General features: G+C 34.3%; 1 protein-coding gene across 8 annotated transcripts in view; it reads left to right on the plus strand.

Annotated features, from left to right (window-relative positions):
- Window positions 1–16,906, plus strand: part of RALGAPA1 (Ral GTPase activating protein catalytic subunit alpha 1) — a 221,005-nt gene that overhangs the window by 61,426 nt on the left and 142,673 nt on the right. For all 8 annotated transcript variants that reach the window (XR_010943440.1, XM_067737483.1, XM_067737461.1 and 5 more), the window contains exons 8-11: window positions 587–725; window positions 1,747–1,955; window positions 4,381–4,620; window positions 16,458–16,655. Coding sequence is in view for 7 of the 8 variants with exons in the window: in XM_067737483.1 (XP_067593584.1) it covers window positions 587–725; window positions 1,747–1,955; window positions 4,381–4,620; window positions 16,458–16,655 (786 nt within the window). In the remaining variant the exon portion in view is untranslated. The remainder of the gene's footprint in view (window positions 1–586; window positions 726–1,746; window positions 1,956–4,380; window positions 4,621–16,457; window positions 16,656–16,906) is intronic.

Here is a 16,906-nt window from a genome sequence, read left to right on the forward strand (position 1 = left end):
CTTGACTGCCACTATTTCATACCTTCTCTTCCTTCCTCTCACATATGCCTATTTTGTATGACTTTTAGGCTGAATTATTCAGGAAGTGGGAAAGAGGAAAGAACATTAGCAGCTTTGTCAGTAGTAGAGCCGAGTTTTAAGTCAACTTTGACAGTTTTCCAGAGCACATTTTAACTTACAAGATTTTTGAAAGATAACATGTATCCTTGACCTTTGAACAATATAGGTCCACTTATACACAGATTTTTTTTCAATGAATATGATCTACAGTACTACACAATCCACTGTTGGTTGAATCTGCATATATGGAGGGCCGACTGTAAAGTTACACGTGGATTTTCAAGTGCACGCACAGGGTCAGCACCCCAACCCCTGAGTTATTCAGGGGTCAACTGTATAATGCATTTGCATGGCACTAGACCACTTTTTGTATGTACATATATATATGTACATACACATATATATATTTAGCTATATATCTTTGCAGTGTAACAGTTTATTGCTTAAGTAACCTTTTACAAGCTTGTTTATAACAGCTCATAATTTCTTTCTCTTGGAATGATTCTAATTGTTTGTTTAATTTTAGGTAAAAAGTTTAGAATGGAAGAACAAAGAAAACCAAGAAAGAGGATTTTCATTTTTATTTTCACATTTTAAGAAATATTACTTGCCTTATATTTTTCCAAACATCTGTAAGGAGAATAGTTTATATCATCCTGTACTTGGTAGGTAGTCTTTGGAATTTTCTAAAATATTACACATAAGAGTAAAACATTCCTCAGTGTAAAGTTAGCATTTGTTACCTGCAGAAAACTGATAACATTTAATTTATATTGATTAATTGGAGATATTATACCGTGATTCATACTGAAAGTGCAGTTTTATTGGTAGAAAGTTTTCATTGAAAGTGAAGAGATTTTTAAAAAACCTAGTTTCTGGATATCACCTACTGGAGAAGTTAGCCTATCAGAAATATTTATGATTATAAATTAAACTTAATTCTAATGTTTGGTATGATCTTTTAACCATGTTATAAATATTTTCAAAGGTCCCTCTGGGTTCAATTTCTATGGCTTTTGCAAATTCTGTGTGAATAATTACATTGTCGTATAGTCTGATCATATCTCGTCCAGTATTTAGTGACTGTGCCAAAGTGCCTGTTGGAATCTTGAAGCTATAGCCTCAAGGACAGCCCTGGGTTAGAAGTAGACCTCTGCCATGTATAGAAGGCATTGACAGCCTGTATGTGGAAGTGTCCTTTTTGCACAAAGATGTTTCTGTTTTAAGCTCTGCCAAGATTAGGCAGCTAACAAGCTTAGGCAAAGCCATTAGGGCTAGTAGAAATGATTTAAATTAGAGTAGCAAACCTTTACCATTGGGAACAATATTTGCTTTAAAAATAATTTTGCTGTAAAAATTCTCATACTTTGTATGATGTCAAAATATGTGTTTCAGACTTAGGTTAATTGAAGTAAGGTCTCATTAATTTTAAATGGCTCTGGAAGTTTCTTTGTACTTTTAATTATTTTTTAGTGATATTTTGCAAAAAGACATGTTTCCTTATATCAGCTGTATATGGTTCAGTCTTCTAGATCCCATGCTAATATCTAGCAAATTATTTTAAAATGTACAAATTCTATTTCTTAAACCAGAATATTTTCACAGTGTTTTCTCAAATATTTAAAAACATAGATTTATCTAAGCATAATTCCTTTCTTATTTTGGTTTTTGTTTTATTTTGCATAGATATCCCACAGATGAGACCAAAGCCACATTATGTCATGATAAAGAAGGATGCTGAAACCAATGAAGCAATCTATTGTACAAAGGAGCCTTTCATTAAGGCTCGTGTTATTGTCATTCGTTGGCTGGTTTCATTCTGGCTGGAGCCAAAGCCACATACAGGACCTCATATTCCTGGGATGGAAGGTGAAGTCTTGCCAAAGAATATTCAGGTAATACACACATAGAGTAAGCTTTTTTTTTATATATAAATTTATTTATTTAATTTATTTATTTTTGTCTGTGTTGGGTCTTTATTGCTGTGCGTGGGCTTTCTGTAGTTGCGGTGAGCGGGGGGCTATTCTTTGTTGCGGTGTGCGGGCTTCTCATTGCAGTGGCTTCTCTTGTTGCGGAGCACAGGCTCCAGGCGTGAGGGCTTCAGTAGTTGCAGCACGCAGGCTCAGTAGTTGTAGTTTACGGGCTCTAGAGAACAGGCTCAGTAGTGGTGGAGCATGGGCTTAGTTGCTCCTCAGCTTGTGGGATCTTCCCGGACCAGAGATTGAACCCATGTCCCCTGCACTGGCAGGCGGATTCTTAACCACTGTGCCACCAGGGAAGCCCTAGAGTAAGCTTCTTAAAGTTAAACATGGCTTTAGGGATTTGTCTGCTGATTTCAGTTGCCTTAGTTGTAGAACACATTTAAAACAAATAATAATGATATTTTCTTTGTATAAATGTATTTTATAAATCCGAATTTTAACAATTATTATAGAACCAATAGTTTTCTTAATAAAAAAATAAAACCTGTAAGGTATAGAAGATAATTTCAGTCACATACAAGAGTCAGCTTATTTCTATATTTTGTTAATTGTAGAGTACTAAAAACATCCTGAATTGTACAAATAAAAATATTCTGAATTATGCAAATTCTTGAAGTTGGAAACAATTTGCAATCAAATGACTTTCATAGTTCATTTTAGATTTCTAGGTATTCGCAGAGTGCTGTTTTAAAGTCCTGTCTCCATCTCACGTCATCTCTTTTCACGAAGAACACTGACTCTAGAAATGCAATGTAAAGTTACACAGCTGTACGATGGAAGGACTAATATTTAAAATTCTGTTATTTTTGATTAACCCATTTCCCCTTTTTTCACACTTCTTTTTCACTTTCCTCTCCTCTCTCAATGTGTGTTTTTTCCTGAAATTGTCTATATTGCAGAGTTTTAAAAATTATTTTTGTTCTCCTTTTCTTGGATTTCCTCATTTAGTTTTAAAAATATTTTATGTGCGTGCTTTTTATACAACTTCTTAAATCCTTTAAAAATTAAGTGGAGGTATAAAGTGTGTTCATTAGTGTTCAGAAAATTTGACTTATATTCCCCCTAGCCTTTTATTTATCTGTAGCAGATTATGTGATGTGTTTTCCTCAAAATGTTGTTCTAGGTTCTCTACAAAGAATTTTTAAATGTAGAAACTCTCAAGCAGAACTATTTTATCTGATCCCAGAGCTCAGTAAACTAAAAATCAGAGATTTTTTTAAATTGGGAAGCATATTTGAAATCATTTACATACTTACTTTAACTCTTTTATTTTATAGGTGACAAAACTGCGACCAAATATTGAATAATGTACCAGAAAGTAATTTATCATACCACAGAATAGTGCTACTCCTATCATATCATGGTAGTAATTTCTTTATTACTGCCTTAAGCCTTTAACTTTTCCTCTAGGCTTAGCCATCATCTTCAGTCATGGTGAAAATTGTTAAGTTATTAGAATGTAGAGTTTTCTAATATGTATTTTATTTTAGCTTAATTTCTACTTTTTCTGTCATAATTTTTCTTCTATTTTTTAAAAATAAATTTATTTATTTATTTATTTATGGCTGTGTTGGGTCTTCATTGCTGTTCACAGGCTTTCTGTAGTTGTAGAGAGCACGGGCTACTCTTTATTGCAGTGCGTGGGCTTCTCATTGCAGTGGCTTCTCTTTTCGTGGAGCACGAGCTCTAGGCATGCAGCTTCAGTAGTTGTGGCATGTAGGCTCAGTAATTGTGGTGCGTGGGCTCTAGGGCACAGGCTCAGTAGTTGTGGCACATGGGCTTAGTTGCTCCGTGGCATGTGGGATCTTCCTGGACCAGGGATCAAACCCGTGTCCCTGCATTGGCAGGGCAGATTCTTAACCACTGTGCCACCAGGGAAGTCCTCCTTTGTTCTTTTTAATTTTTTTCCCACCAGGGAAGTCCTCCTTTGTATAATTTTTGTCTAAGGTAAAATAGAGATGAATTTACACATTAAAACTTACTGAATAAATATTCCAGAATTAAGGTATTTATTTATTATTGATGAGCTGAGCTGACTCCATTTGGCATTATTCTTTTACCCAGTTTAATTAGTAACTTGTTTGTTCTGCAAACATACTGAAAAATAAACTTAATTGAATAGATGATTAGTGAGTATCACTATATCACTTAGATACTAAGTTATTTCATTGCCATTTAACTATTTAAAACAGATTCTAAATGAAACTCTATGCATAGATTTTAAACAGTGCTGTAAGTTACTTATGGAATGCTTTGGATTTTGTCAGTATTTGCTATTTGAAGACAGAATATTGATTTAAATGGTTATGATATTCTCCCCTTTTTGTTTTTATTTTAGAGAGCAGCTGCTAGTTTGGTATCCAGAGAAGAAAACAAAAATGATAATGCCGATAAAGCAGATAGAACTACAGAACCCGAGCAGTCTCATTCCAACACAAGCACTCTCACAGAGCGAGAACCTAGCTCTTCTAGTCTCTGTAGTATTGATGAAGAACATCTCACAGACATTGAAATAGTTCGCAGAGTTTTTTCTTCTAAAAGAAGTAATGTAAACTTTGTCACAGAGATATTTCGTCAGGTAAAATACGTCTCAGTATTTTTAATTTGTAATATAGACTTTTGCTTTTAATATTGAATATACTGACTTTAAGTTATTTAAAATTTATTCTTCATGGAAATGTTTTTTAAAGTTCATATTTAGTTTTTTGGTTTATTACATCTAATTCTTTAATATTTTCAGTTATTTATATTTTTAGTTTATGGTAACTTTAGTTCAATAATTATCCCCTCCCCTCCAATATTCCTTCTGTTATCAGAATAATTTTCTTAGTGACTCATTTTGTGGTTTGAAACTTTTATTCCTACCATTTGATTAATAAATTATAGAAAAATTATGTTATCTTTCACTCTAAAATCAATAAAAAGTGGTTTATGAATATAAGAAGCGATGTTTTCATTGTCTTTATCCTCCCCTTGGAGGCTCAGTTTTTGTCCTTTAAGGCATTCTGAAATTAAATTTGCTTAAGGCAGATATTATTTGGGGAATAAAATAAAGAAATAGAGGGAAGGAAAACGAATAAAAGCTATTTCACATAAAGATAGCTAGAAATTCCTAAGTGCACATTCTCAATTACATAGAAATTTTTATGGGAAAATAAACCTTATGAAAACCAATCATTTGCTCTTAATAGCAAAGGTACTTTTGCAGGTAAACATCATTGAGTTTTGTAGCTGAAGGGGATCATTCAAGTCTCACAGCAAGTAAGTGGTAGATCCAGGACTAAGACTCCCAGATCCTGATTCCCATGTCAGTGCTCTTTATTCTGTGCCACAAACTTGCTGTAGCTTTGGTAGTGATTCTTAGTTGCCAAGTTTAAGGTTTGTGTTGACAGAATATATGACAAATGTGAAAGGAAAGATATTTGACAAAAATGGTTGGAATATTTGTGGGAAAATTTAAAGCTTAAAGAACTGTTCAGGTTTTCTAGTTCTTGAGTCAGCTTGAGTGTGTTCGTTTTTTTAGGAATTTGTTCATTACATTTGTTTTTAAATACATTCTCTTATAAGCTTTTTAATCTCTGGGGCATTTATAGTAATGTTTCCCCTTGTCATTCCTGTTAGTATTTGCTCCTTGTTTGTTTTTTTTCTTGATGATTCTTACCAGAGATTTGTCAGTTTTATTAGTCTTTGCAAAGAATGAGCTTTTGGCTTTGTTGAGCCTCTGTGTTTTATGTTTGTTTTCTCTTTTATTAATTTTTGCTCCTTGTTCTTTCTTTCTGCTTTTCTTGATTTTATTTGATGGTTCTTTTCCTAGCTAATTAATTAGCCTCACATTTTTCTCATATAAGTATTTTTGAGGCTATTAATTTACCTCTTAATGCTGTTTTAGCTACAGTCTACAAACTTCCATGTATAGCATTTTTGTTATTATTCACTTCTAAAAATTTTCTAATTTTCATGTTAATATTTTCTTTGACCTATGAGTTATTTAGCAGTGTCTGTCTCCCAAACATATAAGATTTTTCTAGTTTTCCTTTTTCTTACAGATTTCTAATGCGATTCTTTTGGTCAGAGAATATAGTCTGTATAATCAGTATGTAGTCAGCCTCCATAAACGTCCTGTGTGTTAGAAGAGAATGTATTCTTTCCTTTGGAATTCATGATTATTAAAGTCTGTTAGATCAAGCTTATTATTGCTTTAGTCACCTTTTCTATATTCTTAAGATTTTTGGTTAGCTTGACCTCACAGTTATGGAGAAGGGTGTATTAAAATCTTATATTCTGATGGTGATTTGTCTATTTTTTTCTTTGTAGTTCCATAAATTTTCCTTTATGTATTTTGAAGCTTTGTAATTAAGTACATACATATTTATAATTTTATATCTTGTTGGTGAGTTAAGCCTTTTATTTATGGCCCTTTTCATCTGTAGCAATTATTTTTGCTTAAAGTCTACTTGTACTAGTCTACTTTATCTACTTGTAGTACATTTATACCACTTTCTTTTTATTATAATTAGCCTCATGTATATATTTTTTAAATCCTTTTATTTTCAGCCCTTTTATATCATTACATTTTATATGTCTCTTGTAAATATGGTTGGATTTTTAAAAATCTTTGTCTTTTAACTGGAATATTTATTATAATTACTGATATGTTTGGATTTATTGATATTATCTTATTTTGTTCTTTTTATTTTTCTTATGTCTGTATTTTTTCATAATTCTCTTATTTTTTGCTTTGTTTTTAATTGATGTTTTTTCATTCTGTATCCTCCTCCTCCCCATCACTTGGTTTGAAAGTTTTACTCTATTCCTTTTCCTTTAGTGATTACTATATAAATTTTAGCATACATACTTCACTTTCCAAATATAAAGTTAGTGTTTTTTTACCCTCTTCCTAATCAATACAAGGATCGTAGAACATTATTACTCTGATTTCTCCCCCAACTTGTATATTGTTATTACCAAATAATTCAGTTCTATATATATTTTTTGATTATGATTTCTCCCTGTTCAGATCTTCCGTTTATTGCGTTGGCCAAAAGGTTTATTTGTTTTTTTCCATAAGATGGCTGTAGCAGCACTTAGTTGTTTTTAACTTCATTTGAAACAGTTTTGTTAGATTATATGTGACAGTTGTCATACCAGTGTACATTTAAAAAAAGACATCAAAATTGGTGAATTTTTGTGTAGCCATTTTAATATTGAAGATGGAAGAAAAAAGCAACATTTTCAGCATATTATGCTTTACTATTTCAAGAAAGGTAAAAACGCAACTGAAGTGGCAAAAAAAAGATTTCTGCAGTGTTTGAAGAAGGTGCTGTGACCTATCGAACAAGTCAAAGTGGTTTGCAGGGACTTCCCTGGTGGTCCAGTGGTTAAGACTCCACGCTCCCAATGCAGGGGGCCCGGGTTCTATCCCTGGTCAGGGAACTAGATCCCACATACCACAACCAAGACCCCACACACCACAACTAAGACCTGGCACAGCCAAATAAATAAATATATATATATTTTTAGAGTGGTTTGCAAAGTTTTGTGCTAGATATTTCTCATTGGATGATGCTCCAGGGCACAGGTAGACCAGTTGAAGTTGATAGCAATCAAATCAAGACATTAATTGAGAACAATCAATGTTATACCATGTGGGAGATAGCCAGTATACTCAAAATATCCAAATCAAGCATTGAAAATCATTTGCACCTGCTTGGTTATGTTCATTGCTTTGATGTTTGGGTTCCACATAAGTTAAGCAAAAAAAAACCTTGACTGTACTTCCACATGTGATTCTCTACTTAAATGTAATGAAAACATTCCATTTTTAAAACCAGTTGTGACGGGGGTTGAAAAGTGGATACTGTACAACAACGTGGAACGGAAGAGATTGTGGGGCAAGCGAAATGAACCACCACCAACCACATCAAAGGCCAGTCTTCATCCAAAGAAGGTGATGTTGTATATATAGTGGGATTGGAAGGGAGTCCTCTATTATGACCTCCTTCTGGAAAACCAAACGATTAATTCCAACAAGTACTGCTCCCAGTTAGACCAACTGAAAGCAGCCCTCGACGAAGAGCCTCCAGAATTAGTCAATAGAAAAGGCATTATCTTCCATCAGGATAATGGAAGACCGCATGTTTCTTTGATGACCAGGAAAAAACCATTACAGCTTTGCTGGGAAGTTCTGATTAATCTGCCATATTCACCAGACACTGCACCTTCAGATTTACATTTATTTAGGTCTTTACAAAATTTTCTTAATGCAAAAAATTTCAATTCCCTGGAGCCTGTAAAAGGCACCTGGAACAGTTCTTTGCTTAAAAAGATAAAAAGTTTTGGGTAAAAGATAAGTTTTTCAGGCAACTTCAATTATGAAGTTGCCCAAAAAATGGCAGAAGGTAGCGGAACAAAAGGATGAATACGTTATTCAATAACGTTCTTGGTGAAAATGGAAAATGTGTCTTTTAGTTTTACTTTAAAAACCGAAGGCATGTTTTGCCCAACCCACCCTGCTTGAAGTTCATCATTTAGAATTTACTTTTGGATGCCCGTTGCTTTCAAACACAAGATTTTGCTCTGAAAATGTCTTTATTTTGCCCACATTCTTTTGTTTTGTTTTGTTTTTTGCGGTACGCGGGCCTCTCCCGTTGCGGAGTACAGGCTCCGGACGCGCAGGCTCAGCGGCCATGGCTCACGGGCCCAGCCGCTCTGCGGCATGTGGGATCCTCCCGGACCGGGGTGCGAACCCGCGTCCCCTGCATTGGCAGGCGGACTCCCAACCACTGCGCCACCAGGGAAGCCCTTGCCCACATTCTTGAAATACTTTTTCCCCTGGACATAAAATTCTAGATTGACAGTTATTTTCACCTAGTACATTTTGGACACTCAGATGCTTTCCCACTTTTCCGTTTTACATTGTTGCTGTTGAGATGTCAATCAACAGTTGAACTCTTAGTGCAGTTATCTTTTCTCTGGCTCTTTTTGTACCTTTTTTTAGCGTTTGGCATTTTGTATTTTACTGTGGTATGTCCAGGTCTAGATTTCCTTTTATTTATTCTTCAGGGGATACTTTGGGGATACTGTAATTATGGATTAGTATAATTTGACAATTCTGGAAATTTTCCAGCCATTCTCTCTTTAAACATTGCCTCTGTCCCATTTTTTTCTTGCCTTTCAAGATGTGTGTTAGGCCTTCCCACTTCATACGTCTACTGACCTCTCACATATATTTTCCATCACTTTGTCTCTCTGTGCTGCATTCTGGATACTTTCTTTCTAATTACAGCTGTTTCTAGAAGTTGGCCAGTCTGCTTGGTCAATTTTATGGTCTCTAGTTCATTACTTTCATTTTATGTATTAATATGAAACTTAGTTATTTTATATTGATTGATCACCCTAATATTCCTGAGGTCTTCATAGGTCTGATTCTGCCATATTTTGTTTCTGAATGCTCCTTCTCATGATGCTATATTCTCTTGCAATATCTTGTAATATTTCTTGCACTATTTTGTGATTTCAGAAATTCAGAACTTTGATTCTGAGCTTTTGCTGCTTATGACTGTTTCTTGATTTGGTTTGTTAAAGGTTGATTGCTTCAGAGAGGAATTGCATTTGCTTCACATAGATGCAAGGAAACACTTCCAACTTCATTAAACTGAATTCTTGATTTGAAGTTTAAGTCATGAATGTACAGTATAAACCTGTATTAAGACTAGCTTTTGGTTAGTGTCTATGACAAGATTTCTGTTATCTACTTTGCATCTAAATATGGGCAGTTTTCCTTGCAAACTTTTAGTTAGGTGGGTTTATTTCTAATTCAGCATCACACTGATGATATATTGTTCTTTGGAATCCCAAATTTGTTTGGAGGTTTCCTATTGTTCTTCCTTCCTTGCCCCAATAGTTCCATAAAAGTAATTGGTTTCATTCAAAGTGAAAGTCAGCTTTATTGCTACACCTAAGACCTCTCTTGAATTTGGACTTTATGTAGGTTTTCATTTTCAAATATTTCTTCCTATTTTATGGCTCATCAGTGCATTTAAGAAGATTAAAGTTTTTTTAAAAATGTATTATTTTTGTTTTTTTAGTTGTAAGGTTGGTCAGGTTACCTGGTCCATGACACTCTTGGAAACAGAATTCCCCTTATTGTGTTTTTTATGATGCTCTTTATATTTTAATTTCCAAAAGTTGTATTTGGTTGTTTTTTTAATATCTGTCTAGTCATTTTTTGCAGTGGCTTATTCTTTGTTCATATTTTCACTTTCTTCTTAATTAAAATGTATTAAAATACTTATTTAATGTTCCTTATTCCAGTAATTCCAGTAACTTAAGTTTTTGCAGTTCTGGCCTTGTTGCTTCTGTTTACTCACCCTCATTTGTTTTGGATTTTTGTGTTAAGAGGTTACATTTCTTTGGAATTTTGTGGAAATTACTTTGAAACCTGGGTTGAAGGATGTGTTTCTCCAGAGAGGATTTGCACTTGCTTCTCTCAGGTGTTCAGGGGTCCTGTCAACCTTGGTTTACTTTAAATTACAATTCTTAGCTTATGATTCTTCTCACTTTGCAGCACTCAAAGTTAGGTGATGGCCAGCCTGAGAATATGAATTTGCAGGGAAGGCTGTTCTTATCTCATATTCCCCTACCCCAAGACAACAGACAAGTTTCCTCACTGACTCTTCTCTGGAGTCAAGTTATTTTCTTCTCTCCTAGCTCACCTTTGTATTGAGGATATAGCCTTCATTGTTATCAGCTGTCAGTAGGATTCTGATCTGTCTCTCCCCTCTATACAGTTGGCCTTTTAAACCAAAGCTCTGGAGGCTGTCCAGGGCAGCACCCAGCAGCTGCATTGATTATTTGCCTCTCTAGATTAATACTTCCATTTTGTTCTAGACTCAGAATATCCTCACAAGCTGAGCCATTCTTTTAAAAATGTATATTATATTTTTTTGTGATAATTTTTAGGTGTTCTGTGCAGGTAGATTCCAGGATATCTTTTTTTTTTAATTTTATTTATTTATTTATGGCTGTGTTTGGTCTTCGTTTCTGTGCAAGGGCTATCTCTAGTTGTGGCGAGTGGGGGCCACTCTTCATCGCGGTGCGCGGGCCTCTCACTATCGCAACCTCTCTTGTTGCGGAGCACAAGCTCCATACGCGCAGGCTCAGTAGTTGTGGCTCACGGGCCCAGTTGCTCCGCGGCATGTGGGATCTTCCCAGACCAGGGCTCGAACCCGTTTCTCCTGCATTGGCAGGCAGATTCTCAACCACTGCGCCACCAGGGAAGCCCCCAGGATATCTTTTTTATGATATTGCTGGGAACTGAAGTTCTCTGAGATGTTATTTTTATTGTAACAGCTATTTTTTTTAAAGTGATTTTTAAGGTAAAACTTAAGGAAAAATAGATTTTAGGATGGTGACTCCAATGAATCATTCATGTTTTGAAAAGAAATCAATTTTGAAGATTAGATTGTATTAGGAAAGCTATTTTTACCTGCTTAATACTGATGATAAATTTGCAAAATTGAGAATCTGTGTAATAGTTTCTTTCCTGATTTTGAAGGCTCATATGTTCTACAGTATAGTATAGTATAGACAGAAATATTCCATTAATTATCAGGTATATGGGCATAGAATGATTTTGCCCTTAGCAATCCCAGCTAGAGCACAAGTCCTTTATAGGTACATAATTTTAGTAGAAATGTCTCTACTTTTCATCTTTCAAATAATTTCATCCTCATAGCCGTTACACTTACTGTTTCCCTATCTGAACTTTTGTCCTTCAACCTTCCCCTCTTTCCTCTCTATCCTTCCCGCCTGGCTACTCAACCTTTAGGTCATAGCTTAAATGTGTCTACACTAGAAAAGTTTTCTATGACCACCCTCACCAATTCACCCACCCACCCACACAGACAGGTAGAAGCACCTGCCCACACATGTGCATGCGCACACACACACACACACACACACACACACAGTAAATACCTCTTTTTTAATGATGTTTTTGAAAGCTGTACTCTTCTTCATAGTACCTCTCCTGAGTTTTATAATTATTTTTTTGAATGTTTGTTCAATTTTGATCTTTCATATTACCCTCCATGAATACTTCTCTTTCTCATTCATCATTGTAGCCATAGTGCATGGCAGTGAGTTAGGAACCTAATAAATATTTGGTAAATGAATCAAGCTCAGTAACTGTTGAGTGCTGGGCACTTTGTCAGTCCTAGCTCAGGGCTAACATGTATTTCTAGAAGCTAAGTCTTGAGCTAATTTGTTATATAGCTGATAATGTTTTTTTTAGGGCCAGTTTAATGATTGTGAGTTCTATCTCAGATGAAAGTATTTATATTGTTACGTATCTTTAAAACAAAGATACAACTGTAAAACATAAATGCCCAAGTTATTTGAAATGATAAAATTGTTCTCCATATCCAATAGAATAGGCATAAATGGACTCTAGACATTAACCCTCTATTTCATAAGGAAACCCATTTATTGTGCTTTATGTTGTTAGTACTTGGAGGCTACAGTGAGGAGCCCCAAGTACTTTGATACGAGGTAAATATAACACATCAAGAGTTTAACCTTTAAAAGCACCACAGATTTATTTTATATGTATGTAAATTAAAAAAATATAAACATACATACATATGCATAATTTTTTTCTGAAGTCAGTGGGTGGCAAAGTATATTCTGGGACTCATGAGAAATCTCCAGGATCTTTTGAGGTTCATAAGGTCAAAACCTTTTTCACTCTTGTTGTTTCACAAGTGTACTGTGAAGTTTTCCAGAGCATACCTGACATGTGATACTGTATCAGATTTAATGTAGAAGCAAGCAGATAAGAGAATCCAACTGTCATCTATATTAAGCTAAACATTAAGGAGATTTGCAAAAATGTAAAATAATGCCACTCTTCTTTTAATTTGGAAAATGTGTTATTTGTGTTAACATATAGCAGATTAGGGGTTCTGAGACCAAAATGCAAACCACTGCTTTAAGGAGACAAAAAATTCCCAGGTCTGCTAAATGCTCACTGTATTTGATTAAATTTTAAAGAATGTGTCTGTCACAATCTGGGTTAATTAATAATGGAAGCACATTAAAAGAATAATCAGAGACCAACATGTTTTGTTAGTGTTTTTTCACTGAAGAAGAGAGCCTTAGCTACCAGTAAATCAGACCCCATTGGGAAAGCCAATTATTAGAAAACTGTGTATACCAGGTTATCTTAAGCTGATATCATCAAATGTTTGATTTTTTCCATCTCCTATTGTTTTGATTCTTCCTCCATGTAGTTGTCTGGTTATGATGTTTTATGGTCATAGAACGATATAACTGGAGATGACCTCATGCAGGTCTACGTACAGAGAGAAAATTTGCTGAGCACATTGATTCAAATATTCTTGCCTATGATGACCGTTTCCCTTATTATCAATTAATACCGATGTCTGATTGTGAGTGGTTCTTCTTTGTAGAAAGATAAGGTGCCAATATGGATTTGAATTTTCTGGTCTGAGACAACCATTTCTCACTGTAAATGTATAAAATGGCCCTCTAGTTTTTATGCATCAGATTTTTAGCCATGGCTAACATCAGTCTTTCCTCAAGATCCTTATTTAGGGTGTCAGCAGAATCAGTGTAGGGGCCTGTAAGGACAAATGTCATACATATACACTCTAGTCTTTAGTAGATTCATCCAGCCACTTGGGGTATAGTGTGATAATTTATGCAATAATGAAAATCTTAGCTCTGGATCTAATATTTTTAAAATTAGTAAACTTTTTCTTAGACCAGTTTTCAGTTCATAGCAAAAATGAGCAGAAAATAAAGCAAATTCCCATGCTAATTTTTTTTAAAGTTGATTTTTCAGTATCTGAGAATAGAACTTTTTGGAGATTATTTGAGGTATTTTTTGTTTTGTTTTGTTTTTTAAATCTTTAAGGAAGGGCGAGCTGTTGCTTCAGTTGTAAAATAGTCTTAGAGCAGGCAATGATGATCAAAATTATGCCATTGACCATTAAGCTGCTGGAACATGAGAATGAGAATTTGGAATGGGTTTGTTAGATGGAGGAAAGTAGTAAGTAACGTATTGGGTTGGCCAAAAAGTGCCTTCGGTTTTTAAGTAAAAATAAAAGACATTTTCCATTTTCACCAAGAACTTTATTGAACAACGTCTTCACCCTTTTGTTCCACTACTTTCTGCCATTTTCCAGGCAACTTCATAATTCCATCTTTCCAAAACGTTTTACCTTTTTGAGCAAAGAACTGTTCCAGGTGCCTTTTACAGTCTTCCAGGAAATGGAAATTTTTTCCATTAAGAGAATTTTGTAAAGACCAAAATAAATGGAAATCTGAAGGTGCAATTTCTTATGAATACAGCAGATGAATGAGAACTTCCCAGCCAAGCTTTAACAGTTTTTGCCTGGTCATCAAAGAAATAAGGTCTTGCATTAGCCTGATGGAAGATTATTAGCTTTCTGTTGGCTAATTCTGGACACTTTTCGTCAAGTGCTGCTTTTAGTTAGTCTAATTGGGAGCAGTACTTGTTGGAATTAATCGTTTGGTTTTCCGGAAGGAGCTCATAATAGAGGACTCCCTTTCAATCTCAATATACACAACATCACCTTCTATGGATGAAGACCAGCCTTTGGTGTGGTTGGTGGTGGTTCATTTCGCTTGCCCCACGATCTCTTCAGTTCCACATTATTGTTTAGTATCCACTTTTCTTCGCCCATCACAATTTGTTTTAAAAATGGAACGTTTTCGTTATGTTTCAGTAGAGAATTGCATGCAGAAATATGGTCAAGAAGGTTTTTTTCTCTTAACTTATGTGGAACCCAAACATCAAAGTGATGAACATAACTAAGCTGGTGCAAATGATTTTCAGTGCCTGATTTGGATATTTTGAGTATCAACAATGTTGATTGTTCTCAATTAATGTCTCGATTTGATCGCTATCAACTTCAACTGGTCTACCTGACCCCTGGAGCATTGTCCAGCGAGAAATCTCCAGCGTGAACTTCACAAACTATTTTTGACATGTTTGATAGGTCACAGCACCTTCTCCATATACCACAGAAATATTTTTTTGCATTTCAGTTAAGTTTTTACCTTTCTTGAAATTATAAAGCATAATATGCTGAAAATGTTGCTTTTTTTCTTCTATCTTCAATATTAAAATGGCTACACAAAAATTCACCAATTTTGATGTCTTTTTTAAAATGCACGTTGATATGACAGCTGTCACATACAATCTAACGAAATTGTTTCGAATGAAGTTAAAGACAACTAAGTGCTGCTAGAGCCATCTTATGGAAAAAACTGAATGAACCTTTTGGCCAATGCAGTAGTTTGCTAGGGAATCAATAATAGCAAATAAATAAAAGGATTACCAAAGAACATTAAATACCCTATTGATATTACACATTAACTTTTCATCATTATCTCAGGAACCTGATTTTCTTGGCTAGTTTCAATCAGATAAAGTCATTTAACCCCATGATTATTATTAAATACACCTACTGATAATTCTAGAGTAGAAAGTGGCAGGTTTTAGGTCTTGGATTTTTACAGTTGAAATTAATAGGTAGTGGTTGTAAAAAAAAAGTCAAGTTCTATTTGTAAAAAAGTAAAGTGAAAACGTTAACACATAAACACAAACATGCATAAGGGAAGGACTTTGGATAGTGAGATTAAGAGTATTTTTATTGCTTTATTTATGCAAGTATGAATTGTATAAAAAAGTTTTTTTTCTCACATGACAATGTTTTTGTGATGCGGAAGATACATACTTTTTTAAAACTTACGGCAACCTGAAAGTACCTAAGGAAAGAATAACTGTAAGATATTCTTTTAACTTTCTAAGTATTTTTTGCCTTATTATTTAACTTGTATAACTTTATATATGTAAAATGAAAGAAGAAAGATGTAACTTCTTAAAAATACTCTTAGAAAAGCTAAGTTGCCTCATTACATGGTATTTTTATTACTTCTTAGAGTCATAGTTTTTGTTTTTTGATTAAAATCTTTTTATCAAAATTCATTTTAATGTTAATTTTAAAAAGCCTAATAATATAAGTTACAAAAATGTGATTTATTATGAAAAGGTGTATTTACATTAAGCTTTTAGGAGCATAGTTACAAGGAGTATGTTCATTCTGAGATAGTACAGTTGAAACAATTCTTTGCTCCTTGTGCTGGAAATCAGTTATCTCCCTACCAAAAGTATTTCTGTCTTAATGTATTTACAAATTATTTGGAGACAAAAGGTTTCTTTCTGACCATGAATTGGTTGACTTTAACTCTTTAAAAACCATTTATACCTCACATTTTATAACAAGATAGAAATGTATGTGTTAGTGGTTTGTGTCAAAGTAAAAGGTATCATTATCTATATTCTCTCTTTTTTTTTTTCACTAGGCATTTTTATTACCAATTTGTGAAGCAGCAGCTATGAGAAGAGTGGTAAAAGTATATCAAGAATGGATCCAGCAAGAGGAAAAGCCTTTGTTCATGCAAGAGCCTGAAGAAATTGTGATCTCATCTTCAGACTTACCATGCGTTGACAATGTCACAGACCATGATATTTCTATGGAAGAAGGAGAAAAGAGAGAAGAGGTAAAATAAGACTTACGTATTTTAGTATGTTTAATAGATTAGATTTTCACAGAGTGAGATAATACAGGATAAATGGGAAGATAAAGATACCTTTGAGTATACAGTTGATCCTTGAGCAACATGGGTTTGAACTGTGTGGGTCCATTTATACAAGGATTTTTTCAATAGTATTGAATAAGTACTACAGTACCACATGATCCATAGTTGGTTGAATCTTTCAGACACGGAGGAACCTTGGATACTGAGGACCA

This window comes from Pseudorca crassidens, chromosome 1, assembly GCF_039906515.1.
Source record: "Pseudorca crassidens isolate mPseCra1 chromosome 1, mPseCra1.hap1, whole genome shotgun sequence".
NCBI lineage: Eukaryota > Metazoa > Chordata > Mammalia > Artiodactyla > Delphinidae > Pseudorca > Pseudorca crassidens.